At 42.7% G+C, this 23566-nt stretch overlaps 3 protein-coding genes across 11 annotated transcripts in view; 1 reads left to right on the forward strand and 2 right to left on the reverse strand.

Moving 5' to 3' along the window:
• The window catches only part of LOC143900397 (uncharacterized), a 141710-nt gene that overhangs the window by 67326 nt on the left and 50818 nt on the right, over window positions 1–23566 (forward strand). The gene's annotated exons all lie outside the window — the stretch shown is intronic.
• Window positions 96–22765, reverse strand: LOC143900297 (innexin shaking-B-like). Its single transcript, XM_077411474.1, has 6 exons — window positions 22138–22765; window positions 13411–14892; window positions 5238–5457; window positions 3724–4013; window positions 3191–3447; window positions 96–2235 (listed from the first exon to the last, which is right to left on the reverse strand). Exons 2-5 carry the CDS (start codon window positions 13771–13773, stop codon window positions 3196–3198), a joined length of 1125 nt encoding a protein of 374 aa, XP_077267600.1. The 5' UTR covers window positions 13774–14892; window positions 22138–22765; the 3' UTR covers window positions 96–2235; window positions 3191–3195.
• Window positions 8843–10065, reverse strand: LOC143900345 (innexin shaking-B-like). The gene has a single exon (XM_077411570.1). It carries the CDS (start codon window positions 9404–9406, stop codon window positions 8843–8845), a length of 564 nt encoding a protein of 187 aa, XP_077267696.1. The 5' UTR covers window positions 9407–10065.

Consider the following 23566-nt stretch of genomic DNA (forward strand, 5'->3'; position numbering starts at 1 on the left):
GAGAGAAACCTAGAGAAAAAAATGGAGAAAATAAAATGTTTGAGCATAAGTTAATTGGTAAGCCAAAGAAAAAAGCTTCGTTTCTTCACTTTCAGAAAAAATCTTCGTTTATTGATTAAATGAGAATAATTAACGCTTTTAAGCTGCTCGTAGATGTAATGCACTATTAAAACTATTCATTTAGAGTTTGACACATTATCGTCGACAGAAGTTTTATAAACTGCAAACGTCAAAAGAAATTAAATAACATCATAAACTTATAAAAACGTGATAGCATTTCGGAATCGTTAATCAATATCACAAAATTAACAACTCTTAAAGTTTCAAGGTAAAACGTACCTTTATTTTGGACGCTATCTTCATTTAAATAGAACGAAGACAGATACAGCAAAATCGATCGTACCGATCGGTGGCAGTGTGTCCGTATCAATAGATGAACTCGCGCGATCGATAATTATACGTAGACGTAGACTAAGTATAGTGACTATAAACTACATATTACATTCTTGCAAATGGACCGAAGAATCTTTCTTCAAAGATACAAATCCAAACTTTCCATCAAAAGAGATCGTCGTAACGTTGTCCGATATACGGCTACACAATCTTTAAGTAATTAAATTCCCTCCTCCTTCATCTCCCTTATCTAGTACTTATACTTGCGAAACACGGCACGGATCAAACTGTTAAAATAGTTCGAAACAATTATACGTTCACTTATAGCATCCCGGACGCTCTCTACAACTTAGAGCTAACTTACCAAGACCCGATCGAGTTTATCGGCACATGGGGATTTTCTTTACTCCTCTTTCGCGTGACAATAAGGAAAAAAAACCGATAGGACCAGCTGTCATTATAGAATGTAATTCATAGAAAACTTTACAATTTTATTTTCGCGAAAAACTCACGTTGTTTCTCAATTTCTCGCAGTTATTGATTTTAAAAACATTCTTTAATGTGGCAAATGTATGGAAAAATAATAGGACCAGCTGTCATCTAAGAACGTAAGCTCATAATTTCCCACGAGAAACTCGTTGTTTTTCGATTCTTCAGTCGCTGGTCCTAAAGGCGGATTCAAAGTGAGCTACGCAAAAACAAGCAAGATACCCCGTGCGACGATACATTCGATGTCTGGCATTCTTTCGCGATCCTGTCTTTTGGCGACGCGGGAGCAATATACGAAGGCACGAAGTATCTCTCTGGTCGGCGTCACCCTCGACGATCGGCCGGTGCGATATACGTTCGATGACCCGCACCGCCGTTGCCGAAGTGTCTTTTAACGAGTGTCGCTATCTAGAGGGACGATGCATCTTCTGCCGAATGCAGCAACGCCAGCGATATAGTTTTGGTCCTCTTCATCGCTGCCGCGCGTCTCGTGTCTTTTCGTTCGCAGGCCACCGCCGCGGCTGAATCTGCCCGACTGCGACCGAGGACTGGAACCGGTATGTAATTTCGACAAGTTCAGTTCCTCCGCGCTACAGCAGGACGCGGCCGAATGCACCTTTTGCATCAACCGCCGCGCGCTTACGCGTCGTCTAGAAGTAGAGGAGAAAGTGGAAACGTGCAGAGATAAGATGGAGAAACATAATACAAGAGACGGGAGATCACGGGGTGATCTCTTCCCTCTTTTCAGAAAAATATAACAAAACTTGGATGCGTGCACGATATCCGTTTGTACAGTTTGTGTTCATACCGGACTCTGGAATGCGCATAAATCTTAAAACATATATAACGAATGTAACGCGTAGAACTATAAACGCTCAATTTCATGGAGTCAAAAGGCACACACAATTGGCGCATCCCTACTGTCTCCTCTAAATATTCTCGCTTGTGTCTGCAGCATCGAGATCGCTGAACTCGCCGAAACTATGGTCGGTTTCCGATTGTTGAGGATGACTAGCGAAAGCGCGTGTCTCTTTCTTTCTCTCTGTCTCTTTCTCATTGCAAATTGTTATCTCCGCGGGCGCGTCTTCGGCATCCAGCTATCGCTGTCGCATCGCCTCGAGTTCGACGAGCAACAATCGGCGGAAGGGAAAAACGCGTCTCTTCGCGAGACCGGGCCCGCGGATCCCCGTGGAAGACCCGTCGGTTCGTCTTCTCAGGCTCCGGCTGCGATCGCAGGTCCCGCGTCGTCCCCGGACGCGTCGGCGACCGCGCGATGCGGATGGTCGAGGGCAGGACTGCGGCAGCGGCAGCGGCACCGGCGGCGAATCGAACGTGCCGACCCTCCGAGGCAACCTGCAACAATAATCGTCCGACTCGTGGCGCGCATGAAGCGATTGGGTAGATTGTATCGGACACGCTCAATTGATCTACGGACATCGCGCCGGGACACGCGTCTCCGGGCTGCTTACGTTATGGCAGGTGAAATCGTGAGCGCGCACGTGCCCGACGCGCATCGTTTTCTCATACGAGGCGGCTCGCGTAGATCGTCCGGAGATACTTGCCGTTACGTTGCTAAACGATACTGATGGTGCGCTTTCGAAGCGAAATCACTTTGGACTGGAACTCATACCGCGTTTCGGAATGGAAATATTAATGATATTTGAAAAGAATATAAACAACGATATTTCTCAGAATTCTCTTGGAATCGTTTCATAAATTTGGAATCATTCTGTGAATTAAAATAATAATGCACGAACCATATATGCATAACTCGTTAGAAATAATCGGTATTACTTCGTATTTTAATACACGTTTCCTTCCAAATCCAAATCCTTCAATTCGTGCTTATTCGGAGAGAATGCGTATATATTATTGGATAGAATATGTATCTCGAAGTTGAATAAATTTGAATAAAGTTGAATAAAATTTTATAACCAAGCGCAACACGGCGACTGTGAAACACACATTCTATAACTCTGTAAAAAAATCACGTGTTTATTTTTTGCATACTGACAAAAATATCGCACTTGTACTTTCTGTATAAAATTAACACTTTTGTGAGCACGATACCGCGGTCATGCGCCGTTTCTCGCGATTCAGATAATGCCGCGGTAATGGAAGCAAATCCGTCTAACACGACGATACGAGCGCTATCCGCGAGCACGTATAAGTAATATCACGTAGGCAGATGTGTACGCCGACGATCGCTCAAGAATTCAATACGTTTCTAAATGCCAGTGTCATAAAGAGCAAGTTGTTCAACCGGACACCTACGCGAGCGCGAACGAGAACAAGGGAAGACGCTCACCTCGATCAGGCTTCTTGAAGCTCGCCCTTCACTCCCGGTACGCCGCCGTGGTGGTGCCTCGAGGCGAGCTTGTTCGCCAATTCGTGCATCACGTCTCGGTATATCACGGTGTCCAAATTCTCACCCAGCATGTAGAGGAGAAACCAATCGCCGACCTTGCTGCGACGCACTATGGTCTCCACGGCGTCCCTCCGTACCAAACGAAACCTCATTCGCAACAGGTAGACCCTCGTGCGCGGCGAAAATATTATTAGGATCTGCGGGGCAAATAGCAAATTACGTTGCAAGAAAAAAAAAAGAGTTAACTGCATTGTTACATTAATTATTACGGATTACAATTTTGTAATCGGAAGATATAACAAAAGTACGAATATTATTTTATCATCCAGACGATAATAGACTTAAAAATTGAGAAGTTTAAGTGGCATGCTTAAATAAAAGATATCGATTGCGAGACAAATTGTATTTTTCGCAGATGTGATTTGCAAGATACAAAATACCGAAGGTATTTTTTTCCCCCGAGCATTACTGACCCTATATAAAACCGTAAAGAAACTGAGCACGCCGAGGAAAAGGAACCAGAACCACAGAAAGACATAGATCTTCTCGTTCACGACGTTCAGAGGCAGTATGCAGACGGCGTCGTGTCTCTCGACCTCTCCGCTGACGCCGTACTTGTAGAAGGTGCACTTGGTCATTCGTGGAAAGACGTAAATCATTGGGTCCACTCGGTCCTCCTGATCGGATTCGAGGAATCTGAGCACGTCGATGCCAAAGGTCAGAAAGGCGCCGTCGAAGAAGCGGTTCATCAGAAACATCTGACCTGCGACAATGTGCTCGTTGCTTTACAATTTTCCGTTACCCCCGTCTGTCTTTCTCTCGAAGGAACTTCGACAGTCGCTTATAAAAACTATTCACAATATATTTTAGAACAATTTCGTATTTAAGTTTTAAAATATTAAATCACGATATTGAGTAATAATATCGAATCATAACTTCGCATTTAATCAAATTACACGATATGTATATAGATATACATATATTTTTATATAGCTTTCATAGTTGATTGATTCATACGTGTGAACGATTATATTCTCATACACGTTTACGTTGATAATCATATCACATTGCAATTGGAACGCGATAGACATCGAATAAAATTGACGAGCTATCTCATAGCAAATCGGGTAGTCGAGTTCGCGCAAGCGGTTGGCCAGCTGTATCGCTGCCAACTTGTACATACCGTGAATCATTCGTTCATTCGCCGCTCATTATACGGCATTCATTTTTCTTATAACGCGCGTTTGTAAAATTAACGCGGACGAGCTAGTCTAGAAATAGCTCGTTGAATCCCATTATCCTTTCTATGAAAATGATTGCATTGTTGCGCGTTGCACAATCTTGAAAATTTGTTAACGTAGTTAAAATGCTTCGCGTTCATAAAGAAATTTAATTTTTGTGTCGTTTTTAGGTGTATATAACTGCTTGCACGCGAATTTCGAGATTTTACTTAATCAAGACTGACACAAACATGAATATTTCTTTGACGCTTTAAAAATTTGTGTAGTTTGAATGTTTTAACTAAGAACGATTCGGCAGATGTTTAATCGTTTAATTTTTTACGGCGCCTTTATCTGCTATCTTGACATTATCGACGAAACAAGATAAAAAAATATAAAATAATGGAACACATATATTTTTTAAACATTTATTCAATGTACGTACCTATAGTAACGTAACAACGTAAAATATATAACAACAAGAAATCTACTTCTTAATCTCATCCGCGCGGGCATATGCATCTTGAAAGCAGCGAAAGTGAAACGCTTTTAAATACCATTATTCTTAACCGCATAACTGGTTTATGTTTATCGATCGTAAACGGAAGATACGCGGTGACGTTCGCTGCCTAACGGGTCCGCAAATTCCGGAATTCGCTCGTGTTACGACATCACGACGGGAACGTACTCCTCGTTGTTGATCGAGGAGCTCAAACATTGACTCGACGCGGACCGAAAAAAAAAACGGAGGAGGGTGGGCTACTCACCGACAACATTCAGCAGCGCGAGGACCTCGCACAGGTAGTACCTGTAAGCCCACCAATTGTGAAAGCGAAGGTTCTCCCAGAGGTAGTCGAGCAGCATTTTCTTCTTTTGCTTTTTCTCCACCTCGGAGCAGAGCCCGATGTCGAGATCCATCATAAGGGCATGAATCTTGCCACCCTCCCAGCCCTTCCAGAGCCAGCGCGGGGTATAAAAGAGGATCGCCTGCGAGCAAAGTGCCGAGTGAATAAATACGCCGACGAATCGGCCAATCGGCTGATATATTACGGGGAGTTCTGTGGGAGGCGGATCTCTATACTTACGTACCCCAGTGCATAACCGACCGCGATAGCACGCGAAGGGAGTTATCATTATTGTATCTCGCGCCCGATAATTGCTGATTAAAACAATGCACGGGGGCCGCTCGCACGTATATGCGAATGAAATCCTATTTTATGAATTTTTGGCCGTTAAGTCTGTCGGTCGCACCTCCTTTCGAAAGGCGGAGAGTATGTCGCGAGCTTAATTATTTCATATCGTTATTGCTGTTTATCACGATTATAGGCATCTGGGTGTTGTACGAAATTACATACCGGCCATTACTCATAATGTAATTGCGCTGTAACGAATTAACGGCAAAATTTAATTTGCAATTAACTAACTTATTAGTTACGTTACTTCACTGGACTTTTAACAGCCCGACACTCTTTTTTTTCATAACTCGGTTATAAATTAAGAATTAACGCTCAACGTATATACGATAACATTTAACATAGATCACGCAACATATTACTGTCGGAAGATTGCGTCGTCCATCGTCAAGTTTTATCGCACGCGATCTTTATCGCGATATTTTATTAACTTCCTGTAATATTTTTATTCGATAATATCTCAGAATACATGGCAGATTAATAGTCGTGCCTGGAGGGGTAATCCGAGCTAATTGAATCGAGGCAATCTTATCTCACATTAGAAATTTCCGAAGCGATGTCAATGCACTTATCGAGACCACGATATGTGGGAGTAAACCCTTTCTCACGGTATATAAAGCTTTCTGGCTTATCGCCAGGGGCCTCGGGTCGTGCTTGCCGTAGTACGCGATCGAATATAGATACGTATACGCTCGTCGCGCGTTACCCCCTTACAACGTGTTGGCGAGTGTTCAGAAAATTCGAGCTAAATTGCAATTTACGGAAAGCTCGGATGATTGTTAATGAAAGTACGTGCTTAAGACGTGCGTCGGAACTTTAATGGGTTTCCCAAAACGTACTTTCCGACGAGCCACATTGTTTCTGAGAAGCGCAGAAACGACTTATTATTTTGGCTTGGAGACAAATGACGGTGCAAAATGACGGTATAATTTTGTTGCAGAGAATACTAAGCGTTCCCTGTATAATAATTGCGTAATATTGGTGCAAATTCTATGTTCTATATAAAATCTATTGTAAAGCCTATATAAAGTACAATTCAGTAAACCGGAGTAAAATTATATAATATAAACGATAATTTATTTACAGCGATATTTACGACAACTTTTAAAATAATAAGCTTTTTAAAAAGTACTTTAATACCCGCATTAGTACCTATACCTATAAAGCCGAAAAAGTCACGGCGACAAATGGCAGGAAGTTAAACTTCTCTCTTATAAAGTTTTGCAAAAATGAATTATATGGATTGTATAAAAATGTAATGAATGTTATATAACTCGTTCAATAACCTTAATGTACGATGATTTACGCATCGGCGACAAGATTTTTCAGAATGGGTGGTCTGACCTCGCTCTTGACGAGATTACGAAGAAACATAAAATAAACGCGCATGTCAGACCGATTGTACGATTCGCAGCTTTTAGTATTATCGCGGGAGAACGCCTGCGTTGTAAAGAGAAAAGGAAAATGCGTGACCGAAAATAGATCTGTGTGCTTCTCTTCTTCTCTCTTCCCTTGCTCCAGCTAGGATCGAACTGCGACCACATTTGCTGCCCCGCTGGAAGGACATTTATATCTCGAATCCCTTTCAATGTTCAAACTTGTAGATTTGCATAAATTCCTTTAGATATGCAAATAGGCTCAAACACATCGATGATTACGCATTTACTCTTTTTATACAATAATACAAAATAAAATAAAATGAAAGTAACGTCGTAATTGATTCTCCGTAGACTTTCAATAAATCATATAATGCTCATGTATTATAGAAAAACAAGCAAATTGTATCTGAGCTTGAGAATTCTATAAAATATTATTCTATAAGATATATTTTTAGTTGTGTAAAATGAAACTTTTGCAGAAGAATGAAAAGGTTGTTATAAGGATATTTTTCTTCTACAATGGAAGTCTAATAACCATAATTCAAAATTAGACGTGTAATAAGACGAATTGAACGAATTTATGTACGAATATATACTTATAACGAAAAATATTTATTTGAGAGAAGGAATCGTGTATATTTCGCCATGATTCCCGGCCGATGCGTAGCATCTATGTGTCACGTTTGCCCCGAATAAATTTATCTAAAACAAGGCTTAAAGCATTTGAGAAGAAAGAAACGAAGAGAGAGAAGTATATAATAAGACGGGACAAAGAAGTGTACTTCTTGCTACTTTTAACAGTGCGTAAAAATAAGTGTAACGTAAAATATAACTAATTTCAAGCTATTAAATATAAATTTATGTATATATGTAATCAACAGAGAGCGTGTTTTACTAAATTTAATGAAATGTTTTTATTAAGATGCATTGTTGTATTGTTTATTTAGCTATTATCAAAAATTACTTATTTGAACAAAACAATTTATTTGGAAAACTTTCTATGTATACCTAAATTTATTTTGCAGCTTGTTGTTTTGTGAATAAGAACTTCTTTTAAAGTGTTATTAATTTTGGGAGATGTAAAATCTTTATAAGACTGAAAGGCTAGTTTTTCGAAAGCATGCGTATACTACGTCACATTTTCAATTTTATTAAACGTTAATCATGTTAGCGGTGTGCTTTGTCAATTTATTAGCGGTATGTTATGGATGTTTTGTGTCAAACGTTGTTTAGAAAACACATTCAGATACGCAGCAATCAATTGCAAAATAAAAGGCGGATGCGCGATTAATCTAAGAGCGAGAGAGTTGTAGGAACATCGGACGTATAAATAGAGGATAGTGACTCAAGAAAAAGAACGATATTGTACGTGCGCGAAGACGAGTAATGCTTGAGGTATGGGAGGCGGAGGTATGATCAAAGATAGCATCGAAGGTACATATGCATTTTAAAGGCACAACTATCCGTAACCTGTATTTATGTATTGACGTTATGAACAAGGATTATCAATCATAGATAAACGAATACACGCATTTGCCGATCGTATGCTGCTCATCGATACTGATTCATTCCTGCATTTTCTGAACTGTCTTAATTTAGATATGAACATTCGATCGCTTTCGCATGTGTTTCGTCATGTAAATAACACACTTTCCGCTTTTTCATATATAAAATTAAAAGCGCTCGAAGAAGATTTAAATGTTAATCGATGTCCAAAGAGTCACATAATTTGCAAGAAGGATATTTCACGCATAGGGATAAATAAAAAATGATATTTATTATGAAAATTTCTAATATTCTTTAATCCAGTCGTTGACTGTTAGCATTTACTACAGAGAAAAGTGTATATATAATTACAAAATAAAATTTAATAAAAGATAAGAAAAGAGATGAAAAATAGAGAAGAGGGTATAACGAAAGGTCGACAGAGATGCAAAAGGACAATAAAAGATCATTGCTTCTTACTTGCAGTAGCAAGAGGAAGATAACCCACTGATAGTATTTGTGCTGCTTGATCAGCGGGTGGGGCGCATGGCCGTGCCCTCCCTCGCCCTTGGTGTTTGACACCCCGGGGTAAGGCACGGCTTGACCGATGCTCATGTTGAACGCGCGTACCACGCTGTACGTGGTGTGAAGCCAGCAGAAGGTCTCCAGCACGGCCTTGTCCACGGCCGTAGTGGCTTCGCAGTGTATCGGCGAGCCGGAGATACTTTTACAGGCGAGGGTGAGGCAACCGGCCAGCAGCACCGCCACCGTGGCGCGATAATGCAACCGAAATATCATCGAGTCCTCGGCGATCCTGTGCACCTTGAAAAGCGATCGAATCGAGCCAAACAAATCGATCATTTTGAGCATCAGCGTCATATTAAACAGATGGGGATCGAGGGAGAGTGACTTTGCTCAAGTCGCTTGGCAATCCCTCTCGCGACGTCTCCGTCCTTTTTGTCCTCTTCGTCGTTTTCTTTCACCAGCGAGCTGACTCTATTTTTGCACGGAGTAGTCTCGATCCCATTGGAAGTCCTTTGAACAAACTGCACGATGTTGAATCGCTTTTAGTCTTTCCTGGCTCATTTGAATATCTCGAGGCTCGAGATAGCAATATCGAATAAAAGTATATGATTTTTATACTGGTTTATACACCTCTCCTTCGTTGACGCGAATTTTAATTTTATTTCTAAGTTGATTTCTCGGATCCGAACTTATGTTTTACTATTAAAGAAGCAGGGACGCCATTATCGCTTCAATTAAAACGTCGAAAATAGATACGGAGTAAATCGTTGGAAGAGCACAATTACAATCGTACAAGTGGACCACCCGCATAGTTCTCTTCGTGCTCTCTATCGAATCTTGAGATTGGACTAAAGGCGGAGTGTACGCACTGTATACATTTTGTGGGCCGTCGTAAAAATCACATGGTACTGTTTACTTTCCTGGCTTTCCTTTAATTTGCTTTAACTCCCTTCGTTTATTCTTCTCACTTCAATTCTCTCTTTTTTTTTTGTCTTTCATATTTGAATAAAATATTAGTCTTCGAGCTTTAATCTTCTCTCCCTTATATGTAACACGTGCTGATTTCCTCTCATCTTTATAGTTGTATCAAGGAAAAGAATTGACGCAGTTTGCCATATGTATTTTCTTACAGGTTTCATCCTTAAAAATGTCTTTACAAATTACAAGGCTGTTTTACAAACGCAAGATCATGAAAATTGCATACAAACACTATTTATATATTCATCACTTTATTTAATTTTTAATAGAAAACTATTGTTTATATTTCTCGCACCTCCAACTGTTCGCACACTTTCATTCTTATTTTTCATTCTTATTTATTGCCGCAGTTAATGCATAAATCCATCCACTTTGTTTTGCGGTAGAATTTAATTTAATCCGAAGTTTAGACGGGACAGAACGGTTACGAAGGAGAAATTAAAAACGATAAACGAAGTTGGAAAAGGAACACGCACGTGAGTCTCGGATACAAGCTGTCAGAAGACTGACCGGACTTGAGAGGCATCCCTTGACCTCGATACTAAACACATAACTTATATTATCTTGCAAGCGTCTGGGTCAGCATGATCAGCCGAAGGCTGATCGACGAAATATCAAAATGTATTATCCGCAATCTGACATAGTGTCACGAGTCTGATATAATGCACAAATAGTTACACCGAAACTATTTGACATTCAATGTATAAGAAATATGTTTTCAATTTTGTCATATTGTTGCCAAGTTTGAAACGAGCCCACGAGGTCTAATATTACAGCGAGATTCTGCACATCTCTCCGAAATCATCTATGACAGAATTATGAATATTAATAAAGCTCGGTCGCGTCATCGCGCACGGTATATATCGCACCCCGATGACGTTTCTCGAAGGTCAAAATTAAGACGGAAGAAAATTTTGATGCATAGGGTACATTGATTGACGTTACATTGACGCGTAAACATTTATAATGCGAGATATTTAGAGCAAACTTTACGTGCGCGTAATTGAATTCGCGCGATAACGTATATCAGGGGAGAAATCTATTTTTGTTCCGAGGTCAAGAAAAGAATATCCGAGAGCGAGGTAATTAATGGCCGTGAGACGTGAGATTTCGTTTCCTAAAATCTTTTTATCTTTCCTCGTTACGTTACATGACGCGACGGTTACATTATCCATAAGTATGAGAGCAACGGATTCCTGTAAGCTCATCGCTCTAATTGTATCGCGGATGGGAGGTAGAAAGCGGTTCGGCGATCTCCATCATCGAAAATACGGCTTAATCGACCGTATTACGAGTGCGGCGCGCTCCACATATTCCAGGCAACGAAATTAAGCGCGCCATTACCATGTGTAAAAGAACATTTCGGCGGACCAAAATGTGGACACGAAGCCGCATTTGTCGTCACCCCTTTAAACTCTTTCTCCTCCCGGACCCCTCAAAGAATAGGGAGCGATAAAAACACGATGATCGACACGATGAGATATTCGCGTTCTTATTAAGATTAACCGGGATTGATCTGCTAGGGTGCTCATTAAACCATCCTTTTCGTCGGCTCTTTTAGCCGCGGGATTTCGAGTAATCTCGCAGTCGTTAACGTGATCGTCCAATCAGAGAAACTGAAAAGAATGTTAATTCTTTCGTCCCTAACGTTCTCCGTCAGAGAGATCATCTTTTTTCGTAGGTGATTTATATCTGAGCTTTTCAATACTTTTTATAATTTTACATATATATATTTAAACAAAATTTTTAAATAAATAACTATTTATTACGGAAGGATTAAAATAACATTTGTGGTGTACACGTTACGCGATGTAAACGTGGCAAAGAGCGGGCGGAATACACGCGCGTATATAACAGGCAGGATAAAATTCATTGTTCGATAAACGGCTATATAAATTAGCTCAACGATAATTATAGAAATACGTGAGCAGATATATCGGCGTAAGGGAATTACATCAGTAAAAAAGCGGCGACTACTCGCTGTAAACAGTACAGTTTGCTTTGAGACGCCGGGCGAAAAAACACACGGCGAAGGGAGACGAGGAAATAGAAAGAGAACCTTCGTAGAGGGATAGGCCGTCGTCGACTGAGTTTATTTTGAGACATCAATGCGAGTAGCATGAAAGAAACGCGAGAGCACAAGGAAAATACTACGGATCGCTATTTCAGGTGTTCGCGCCGCACGCCATTAACCCGTTTCACCCAAACTTTCCTACGAACGATTTTTTTTTTTTTTTTTTTTTATGAAATAATTAGCTGCGACAGGCGACAGCGAGTGTTCGATACCCGCTTTTTAATGGCAACATTATCGTCTACACTGCGACATTCGTATTTCTTCCGAATAATTTGCATATTAGATGTTACTATCGCGCCAAAGCTCGCACTTATACATATTTTCAAGTTACGTAAATTATGTAATTTATAACGTATACGGCGTTGTGTAATGTATGACGCCAATCATGCAACCGTGCACGTGGCACACGGTTTAACTTTCCGGGGCCGAAAAGGCGAAACAGTCCGCGATCGTCCGACCGTCTTTGATCGTAATCGTCTTTGATCGAGCGCACGAGGCGATCGCACGAGCAGCCCTCAATGACGAAGTTTAGTGTGTATTGTTATACTTAAGGTTTCTTTCTTGGCAATGGACTAGATGGTAAGCCTTGAGCGGAGCGACGTGTGCAGGTCGCTCGAGGCTCGAGCGCAAGCGGGAAGGGATTGATGGATGCGAGTAACGCTTAAACGAGTGCAGCGCTAAAAGCACCGGTACGTTTTATGGCCCGTACGCAAAACCGCACATTCGACGCTAAACGTGCGGGTGTGTGTGCTTGATGTTTCACTTGTCTAATAGACAAGGTGCGCGTTCGCGTTCGCGAAAGGCATCAGTTAGGCATCCGCGCGCTATTACATTTGCCGTTAAATAGACGCGTATAAATTTTGATGGGATTTTCGAATTACGAATTTCTGCGTAGCGCGGCCAGTTTTGCGTGCGGGCAATGTTTCGATATCCGCACTTGCAAAAACAGCCACGACATATATCACGTTAGTCACACACACTCGCGCAGTCGGCAGCTTGTTATTATTATTCAGCCATCCAAAGCTTTAGGTACTTGTTAATAGTATATTATTCTGCCGTTCTCAAAATTTTACTCGTTAATATTACACGCATTTACATGCATATATTTATACGTATGCATACATCTATCTTTTTTTATTTTTTTTTACGTTTAAATTTAAACGTTCTGCTAAATCAAATCAAGATATCTGAATTCTTCGCGCATATATTTAATTATCAACGATAAATTCCACCCGAATACAAGAGGTCGGGGTCAAGTACGCCGAACGAAAAGAAAAACGGCATATATCAATGATCGATCGATTACCTGGAGGAACAGCATGAAGCAGACCCACTGATAGTATCTGTACTCCTTTCGCTCGGTTTCGGGATACGATTTGGAATTGTCGACGCCGGGAAAGGGCACCTCCAGGCCTTCTTTCTTTCGGTACGCCGCGGTTATCGTATACGTGCTGTGTATCCAGCAGTATGTGTTCAGGACGTCCTCGGGCAGGTCCTTGCTGTGTATGCAGTCGATGGGATTGCCGACGTACTGGCGGGTTGTGACGATCAGGGAGAACGCTATCAGCAGGATCACAGTCAGGCTGTAATGCAAGCGGAAGACGGCGCTGTCGATGTGGATGTGCGAGATTTTTATGAGACTCTTCAGACCGCGAAATATGTCCAGCATTTTGGTATCAGAACGATACCGAAATAAGAGATCAGAGGCCACGCCGGGCCACGGCGGGTCCCCGGAATAACGCTGCCGCAGGACTTCGCGTCCTTCCACGTCGCTCTTTCGTTCTTTCTCTATATTTTCCACCGTTCCTGATTTCGAGACCGTTTTTCAGCCGCGTTAAAGTTACGCTTTTCGTCCACTTTTTCACTTCCAAGCACGGCACGAACCTATAACTTGAAACGAAAGTCCCGAAAACGCGCATGGATCTTGCTAAAAAATGTTAACTGCGCACATTTTCTTATTTCGTTTATATATTTCCCTACTTCTCTGTAGATTTTTCTTTCAAAAAGAGATCTATTTCACTTTATCACTTACTTCATTTTCTTCGATTATTGTCTCTGCGGTCCTTTTTTGGTTTGCAAGAAAATATCTTTCTTTGATCGTCAAAAAATATATTGTACATATTTTATTTGCATCGCATTTTTAATAATCACTTTGGCATTTTTGATAGATCTATATATTCTATCTTTGGTCGATCCTTTGGTCGATCAAAAACCGTGTGAAATATTATCTTCTTACGACTTATGCATTATTTAAAAAAAATCTTATCCTTAATGCTATAAATACTGTCTTCTTAAGTAGCGACTATTGTTCATCTTTGGCATTAAAATTTTCTGAACGACATTAGCCAATCTCACATTTCTTCCCGTAAAGAAACGTGGTACAATCCTCTCACCGCTCCGTATCTCTCTTCCTTCTTCGCATTTACTCCGCCTTATTCGACGAATGAGCGATTTTTCTTCGGAAAAGTTTGCCGTACGGACGACGATCCCTCGATCGCCGAATCGCGTTGCGATCGACGCTGACGGGTCTCTTCGAATAATCCGCTATTCCTGCGGCAATAGTCCTCCCGCGCATTCTTCTCGTATTCTTACTCACGTTCGTATCGTAGCTTCCAATCTTGACTGTCCGAATACACAGATACTGGGTGTGACACCGCGTCGGCCTCGGTGACACGCGCAGATTCGCCGATCTCGCGCATCTCCGCGAGTTTTCGATTCGAGCAAGGAGCAGGCCGGCGAGAGATGCAGTCTCTTAAAATATCTTATCTCACGATCTCCCTCGGGTATTCTAAAAAAAGGAGAGTTTTCACTCAGATTCTTTACGGGGTTCCGCTGTCATTTGCACGAGGTAAAAGTTATACGAAACGATCGCAACCGTACAAGATTGCGCGCTTTGAAATGTTTACACGAGTCCTTCGCGGGTTACCAAAAATTGTACTGCGGTATTCTCGGAAAGTGTCCGCGAAAGCGCGAAAAATCGTTACGACTCGCCCCGCTCGCGTGTTTCGTCGCTCGTCTTACGTTTTGATGCCGCAATAAAGTCACCGTAAATCCCTCGCCGTTCCTTTTCCCTTTTTTTTTTTGAAAATGTCAAGGGGGAGCGGATATGATTTGTCTTATCGAAAGCCTGACGCTGTCGTCTAATTTGGAAACATCCTCCTTCATAAAGCGATGAGAGTGACGCGTCTCGGAAAATTTCGGAGAAAGCGCACGAAAATATCTGCTCGCGACTGCTCACGTTGCGTTACGATGTTTTCTGCCCGAAAACCTAATTAAATTGACCATTATAAGAAAACGTATTATAAAGAAAGAAAACTTTCAATATTATAAGGAAAGATCCTCTTTTGCTGACGTTTATTGTTAAATTTCCTCTTTTGCAAAAACTGTTAAAATAAGTTATATTCCTAGCTTCTGTGCACTTTTTCCCGAACACGATAAATATTTATTAAATAATAAATTAAATTAATTATTATATAAGAAAAGCATACGTTAAAAGGAAGAACTCAGTATTAAGAAAATACACCCTTCCTCTTGCAAAAATTACTTAAATTACTAAAAAGGGAAGGGTTCTCTCGGAGTTTACGAAAAAACCCTTGCTGACATTTATTATTTTCCTTTCTTTTATAAGAACTATTAAAATACAGTAAGAATTTTCCTGACTTTTGTGCACATACTCGAACACAGCAAATATATTTATTGTTGTTCTTGGAAACAGGTAGGGCTTTCAAAATTGAGCTGTCAAAAAAGATCGACTCGTCTTCCGCGGCGCGTTTCACGCTCCGTAGAGAAGCGATTCAATTTAGTTTCACGCAAGTATAAAAGATCCGATTACGCGTTCACCGTAAAAGCCGGATTAATTCTGCCGGACGAATTCGCGAACAAATTCTCATACGTCCAAGTGAGTTCGCGTTATTTCCGATTTTGTTTCCGAACGATTTCGAGATCAAGTACGAACCGGTGACCGACTATTTTCCAGATAAAGTATTGCCGATATGAAACCGTATTTGCTCATGAACTGCATGGCGAAATTATCGCGTGTGCTTCCCCGGGTCGAGGTTAAATCCGAAAACCGGGCTTTACGTTCGCGAAATTTAAACAATTCCCTCAACGAAGAAATACTGTTATGCACACTCGACAGCCGCGGCGGTTTCTTTGTCGATGTTACGAAAGTATAAGGGTTTTCTTCGACTCGGTGAAGTTGTGTTGTTGGGTCTGTGCCAAGATAGGATGCGCTCGCCGTAACCATTTTAGAGTTGAAACGTTTTTGGGAAAATAAAACATTTTACACTTGTTTCCGCGCCCGCTTGCGCGCGCGGTCCGTCGATGTTTTAACGGGGTGACCGCGTGAAAATGGAAATGAGAAACGTTAAAACGTGCCAAAATTATCGAACGCTTCGAAACGTAAAGAAACAATCTATGTTGGACATTAACGTTTTTTTTTTTTTTTTTTCCAGACTAAATTCCGAATAACCCTGATGGTTCTTCTCGCGTGTCATCGGTAGTGCTACATAAATCTCCCCGAGAAAAATCTACGGAAAAATCGAGATAGACTCCACCTGCTTATCAATACCTGCAAAAATATGAAGTGTAAAATTCTACGGACGTATCCAATAAGTCGTGTTTGTATCGCGATTCGCTTATGATACGCGAGCGCATTCTGATTAATCAACTTAAGAGCGTTATAATTTATACATAATCTTAATTTGCATATATAATTATCTCCATATTTTCAGTTTGCGATTTCAGATAGACGAGCGTAAGAACCAATATCAATTCACGTACTTAACTCTCCGTCCGACCAATTAGCCATCAATTTCCTGCTAAGTCACTGCACAGCGATGGCTGAGCGCAGATAAAGTTAATTCTTGAATATTAGCGTTGCTCCCTCCACTTCCCCTCTCCCCCCTCCCCTCCAAAGCGGATATCCGCAGTCCCATCCTTCTTATTTGACTTCGCGGAGATGAGAAACGAACGCGCGCGGCGTAAATACGAGACGCGAACGTAGTCGGGAGAAACTTTTTCCAGATGCGGCTGAGCGATAGGGAGTATCGCGGATGATAAGTGAGACAAGTGGGTACCGGCGGATACACAACGAGCACAGGGGATTGCGAAGTCTCGGCGAAATGCTCGAGGGGCCCCCCTTCCCCCCCCCCGCTTTATTTATAACCGGCGCGCGATGGGGTCTCTCTCTCTCGTAATTTCTCCCCCCCCCCTCCCCCCGAGTCCCATTAATGCCACGAGCCGGCGGCGGGCTCGGGTAAGCGAGAAACGATCGAAAACTCCGCGGCAATTAACGCACCGGCCACTTCAAAGGCACATCCGCTTTGATACGACCCCCTCCCCCCCTTTTCCCTTGTTCCCCCTCTAACCCCCTAGTTGGCGTATATCGGCGCGTTATGACGCGCCTCGCCATCCATTTGTACCGCCGAAAATGAGCCGGGCTAGGCAAGAAATTAGGAGGCCCGTAATGCTGTTTGACGTGCGCGCTATTCTATTTTAGCGTTTACGCATGCGACTGCACTTCGCCGCCACGAGCGAAACCGCCCGGCGGCAAACGGTGCGGATAATGTGGGTAAGCGCTCCTCGGAAATACCTGGGGGCAAAACGAACCGAGCGAGCGAGAGAGAGAGAGAGAGAGAGAGAGAGAGAGAGAGAGAGAGAGAGGTGCGCTAAAAGGGACTTCTCGGCGTTTTCCGCGCGTCTATAGCACTTTTAGGATGGATTCACACCACCCGGGAGCGAGGGTCGTTCCGGTCAAAAGACAGGATTGTGATTTCAAAATTAGACAGTCCCATAATTCGAACTACGCAACTACGCATTGGATGACTAAAACAGCGTGACCTTACTTAAATCAATACTTTGAGTAACATTTTGTTATTTCTAACTACCATGTGTGTCGAAATTTATTATTTTAACTCCATTGTTTCAGTCAAACCAACGACATATTGAATAGGAGCAGTAGCGCGACCTATATAGGAATAGTTAAAAATTATTCAAATTGAGTATAATTTGACGAATGCCAGTGACTTGTCTCATCCGATATGCGACAAAGATTCGGATAAGAAACTGCGTGGCGCGATTTGACCCCGTAACAATAATTCGATACCGTTGTCAGAGGTCCGGAGAGGATTCGTTACGCGGAATCGTATCATAACTCGATCCACACGATTGTCGATGAATACTTATATCGGAATATTTGGAGCAATGTGATCGTTTTGCACAGTGTGAATCGAATAATCGTTTATCGCGTGGGATCGTATCTTGACTTTAACTGTAAACTGCTAGACATTTTCTATCGTAATGTTATTTCCAAGAACGTTTAATCGAATCGCAACCGATCCGCGCGCACGATCACCCCTGCGGTGTAAATCGAGCCTTAATGCGTCCTGCTCCCCTCTCGCCCCCTTCGAGCTCATTCAGAATGTTTATCATCCGCGTTCTTTGCAGTGGTATTAAGTATGGACTATGGCAATGCCATTCCGACTTTTTTAGCCGTTACCCCTTTAAGATGCCATTGCAGACATACCTTGAAAAGCGCTGATGGTAATCGCGCAAAGTCTTTCAAATTGCCGGCATCGCTCGCCGGACTTTATCCGTGATGGTTCTAACAAAAAGAAGCCTTTGCAGAAAATCAAGGATACAATCCGATAAGCGTCTAAATCCGTCTAAATATGTTATATTACGCGAAGTGATTTTATTTTTAGAGACAATATATAAATTTCTATACAGAGTAAATTGGGAAACAATATCATATTTAATTAACGGGTGTTGTTGCGAAAGTAATTAAAATTCAAAATTAAATTATAATCAATAGAAACAGCCCGCTATAAGTTTTTACACGTGTCGTACAGAATGCAAGGCGTTTTAATGGACCGCACCTCGCGAAGATAACACGTACGTGTAGCCTAAATAGCTAAATTAGTCCAGCGTGTCCACTTCTCTCCGCACGTACAAAAATACGAGCCTAATGTACGACTCCGGGGGTACTCTGGGGGTACTTGAAAATTCTTACTGCTCGAGTTGTATAACTCGCTGTTAGATTACGCAACGTTTGTAACGGCACTTCGGATATTTACTAATGAAGGAACGCGCGAAGAGCGACGGAAGCGATACATCACCGTTAATAGGTGATACTCAAGACAATCGCCGAGGAGAGACCGATATAGAGGACGTTCACGCGCGATCTCGTAACCGGGATTTGTGAATTAGCGCTGACGCGCTTGTAGTAAGCGCGTTTGGCGGCGCGGGCGCGGGCGCGGATTTAAATAAAGCGTGCAGCGCGGCGTTATTCGATTAGAATCAGATCGGGCATCGTGCGGGCCGGGCCCGTCGTGTCCGCGCGTATAGGTATCGCGCGCGAATCAAGATATCCGCGATGACGAATGGCGCTCACGACACATTTACAGCCGTTTAAATTGATACAACGGCGAAGATCAACGTATCAACGTGGAAAGGTGGACAAGAAAGCTTTCGACCGCGTGTCTCGTCTCGCGTTACGTTCCAACTCGTATATATCTCGTCTCTTTTGACGTAGCGCAAACTTTTCGACATTCAAATACTCTCTGTGTGATGACGTTGAAGAAGACAGATGAGGAAGCAAATGAAAGTTTTATTGAACAACGTAAATTAGAATTGTAGATATATTGTTACACTCGTGGCCGACATTGCACTCGCGGCGGTTGCGAGAAACGCGCTAATTCGAATGTAATTCAACGAGCGGTAATAAGTCAGGGGGCAAGAAGTAACGGGAGGTTCGACTGTGAGATTTGAGACGTCCGTTCGCTGTGCGAAGGACCGCGGCGGACACGTTATTGTTCTTACTCTTCGGAAATTTCGGTGCTATCAATGTAGAAACATAAAAAACAAAATATAAATTCAGATAACGGAAGCGTAGTGAGAATGTGTAGCACCCGAGGGAGTATACAAGCTCCAAATTTTTATACAAAACAATTTTTCATAAAATTAATAATGATCACGTGTATAGATACATATTTTATGTTTTTATATCTAGTCTCATTATCTAAACATCGAATAAAAGGGCATACTAAATATATTTCACTCCGTCTTTCGGAAAGATACGTTAAGCCGTTGGTCCAAAGGGTTAAAGTAAGAGGAGAAGGGATAGTATTGGATGAGAATTGAATAAAGAGTTGGGAACGTCCCTACAAAACGCCTTGCAACCCAGAGGGGGGAGTCAATAAACGTATTTAATATATTTCACGTAAATATAATCTTAAAAATGATTAAATTAATTGAAATCTGAGATATTAGGGTTAGTAAATTTATTAAATTAATTATTTACTAACCCAGGTAGCAAAGTGACGTCAAATGACGTTTTAATAACGTCTTAATGACGTCTATGACGTCGATAAGACGTCTCTAGACGTCATCTTTGCTACTTGGGAAATGAATATTAATTCTCTCTCTGAATCTTTTACGTGTCATAAATCGTGGTGTCATTATCGTTTCTTTGAAATGATCTTTTTTTATCTTTCGGCACTAAGAAAATCATACAAATGGATTCACATGTCTTTTATGAATTATATATTTGTTGAACTTGGTAATGTGCGTAATTGGCAGTTTGAGATATGTGTTATATATCATACGTAGCTTCACTGGCGGATCCTGGAAGGAAAGGTTAAACTCCCTTCTTCCAAATAAAAAGAAATCAGTTTCGCTGGATCTGTTTAAAAAATCTAAATGCGTTAAATGTTGAAGCAGGATCAAAAGTTTCACCACGCCCTCATCGTTGATCCTGATGGAGTAAAAGCTTAGCACGCGTTCTCGTGACTCTTCCCAAAACTTGTTCGAGATTACTTAATTCTGTTTCCCTTTGTTTCCCTTTGTTTCTACTGTTCGTTCTCTCCGGTTTTATTAAGTGGTGAAAACAGTATAGAGGAATGAGCGTAAAACAGTGATAATGGCATGTCTTTCTTATCCGTCTCCTTCATTTTTTTCTGCTCGCACGACTCGCATCAGAGTCGTAAAGACGAGGCAAAGTTTACTCGATATATCATAAACGAAAATATAAGAAAGAGCGAACTCTTTCGCGCGCGCGCTTTTTCTCTCAAAATATTCCGTACCCGCGATTTCTCGTAAAGGGAGACCGATAGTCTAAACACGGGGCTCCGCGCGAGATGAGACCTTTCGACCGATATTCCAAACACACGCGGAATCCGTGCGGGACGAGACCGTGCTCGGTCGAGTCACTCGTCCAGCATGCTCGCCACGTTCGCGAGCAATGCATCATCGCGAACAAGGGTCGTCCGAAAATATCCGAGGTGGCAATCAGCGATTGAAATCCGCGTAATTTTCGTCGAAACGCGGTTTTTCCGCGACTTCGCCAAACAGATAAAACGCCCCTCACGTCGAGAGAGGTGTAACCTTTCATCAGATCCTCAAACAAGCGAAGCGGATCCGCGGCGAAATTTAAAATACTTGAAGTTACATTCCTGACGTTGGAGAAATTTTGCAACGTCACGCTATTAAATATATTCAAGGATGAAATTTAAATCAATACTTTGAGTTAAATAACATTTTGTTATTTTTAACCACTATGTATGTCGAAATTTATTATTTTAACACAAAACAGTGATTTTATTTCATCGACTTGGTTAAATTAACGACATATTGAGGATCAGTGACTATATCTGAAGAACAATTAAAAATGACTCAAATTGAGTGTAATTTGACACTGCAAATATTAATAGTGCACATCTCGAGTACGGTAAACGCTAAAAAATCTCGCGCGTCACTTTTCACGAAAATATGATTATAAACAATTAAGTGCGACAATTTCATCCTACACTTGCATTACCGTTCGCCGTATACGTTCGCTAACGACGTGACGCCGGGATTAGCGTTTATCGCGCGCTCGAGACACGCGGATATATGCGCGTTGCATTAAATCTCTATAATAATCCCCCGTATAACCGCGCGAAGGAAGTTTATCCCGGTGTATCCGTAATCTTCTATAATCTCGCGCGAAGAACAGAGATTTCTCCCCGAGGCACCCGGGAAGAAGAGGACCTACGTTTTCCGGTGACAATCCGCGACCGGCTGGAGGGAAAAAGAGAGAGGAAAGCGGAGATCGACTTCGTTCTCATGCTTGTCACTCGCGTCTCGCGTGGTGCACGCGCGCCGATCGGCGAACCGATCTCTCGGCCTGGCCCGGCGCGGCGCGGCGCGGCGTCGCGTCGGGAGGATTCTAGCCCGACAACTTCCGGCGGTGAAGCCTGGCTGCGCGTCGCGACGCCGTGGACGACCGGCGGTGGCGGCGATTCGTCATTCCGTCGGCGTGATCGGTGAGATCAGTCGCGGTCCTTCGTCGCTGACCAACGACCGCGACGCGCGACGCGCGACGCGACGGTCGGTCGACGGATGAGCGACACGGATCAGCCGCGATGAATCGCGGTGGCCGCGGCGCGATCGCGTCGACGACGGCCTCCGCCTTCTCTTCCCGGCGCTCGTCGGCGTGCGGCAACGTCGTCGTCGTCGTCGTCGGCGTCCTGTCCACGTCCACGCTCCCGTCGATTTCGTCGCGCGCGCACGCACATTTCCGGCGGCCGCTTCCCGCCTCGCCGCACCGCGCAACGCGTATCGCACACACGCTCGGTTCCGCGCGGGCGGACTCGCTCGCACTGCGCGCACGTTCCTCGGCTCGTCGGCTCGTAGCCGGGGCCAGAGCACGGCGCGGCATGGCATGGCACGGCACCTCCGCTTAGGAGCACGGAGACGAGACGAGGAGTCGGGCACGCTCCAGGAATAGAAACGCCGAACCCGAACCGAGCGCGCGGTGCGGGCGCGAGCGAGCGAGCGTTGCGCCGGGAGCGCGCGTCCGCCTCGCGCGTTGTGGAGACGCAAGAGGCGAGAGAGACTCCTCGCCGCCGCGCCGTTGCCACAGCGTACACTCGTCCCTAATTTAGGACCGATTCTTACGGCATCTATTAGCTCTGATGGGGGTCATTTTTATCTTCCACTTTTCATTACGCCGAATAGATAGGCGATTTCTCATACACGAATCTCGAAAGCACCGAATTGTTGATCACGATGGTAGGTACTTCGTGACGTTGTTACGTTGAAATAATTTAAGATTCTATCAGTTCAGGAGAGACTGTCTCTTATCTTATGTCCAATTATTACCGCTTCAAATTACGCGAAAACAAGATGGAAAACAAGACAGCCAGGAGAATCTGTCTTTAACCAATTACGCGCCTGATCGCAATTAAAATACATAAACGACGTGTCTATCATGTAATATTGGGCTGACGCGGGGTTCACGTATAATTTATTTACCGAGCATCCCGCGTGTTTCCCGTGTCCATTATACTCGCTGGATGCTGGTAGCGTCGGGAACATCCGGAATGCCATCGAAAAATCGTCGTCTCGAAATGAATTAGACGCGATAAACTCGAGCGATCCCTATTTACTTAGAATATTCCAATAACGTGTGATATTCAGTG

This window comes from Temnothorax americanus, unplaced genomic scaffold, assembly GCF_048541705.1.
Source record: "Temnothorax americanus isolate GAGA-0224 unplaced genomic scaffold, ASM4854170v1 Scaffold3, whole genome shotgun sequence".
Lineage (NCBI taxonomy): Eukaryota > Metazoa > Arthropoda > Insecta > Hymenoptera > Formicidae > Temnothorax > Temnothorax americanus.

Bases quoted from the DNA above. Each gene is read 5' to 3' on its own strand.
- LOC143900345 (XM_077411570.1), bottom strand. From the start codon at position 9,406: ATGACGCTGATGCTCAAAATGATCGATTTGTTTGGCTCGATTCGATCG.
- LOC143900297 (XM_077411474.1), bottom strand. From the start codon at position 13,773: ATGCTGGACATATTTCGCGGTCTGAAGAGTCTCATAAAAATCTCGCAC. The intron at 4,014-5,237 runs GTGAGTAGCCCA...ACATTGTCGCAG, and splicing joins CGCGCTGCTGAATGTTGTCG to GTCAGATGTTTCTGATGAAC. The intron at 3,448-3,723 runs GTCAGTAATGCT...TTTGCCCCGCAG, and splicing joins TCTTTACGGTTTTATATAGG to ATCCTAATAATATTTTCGCC.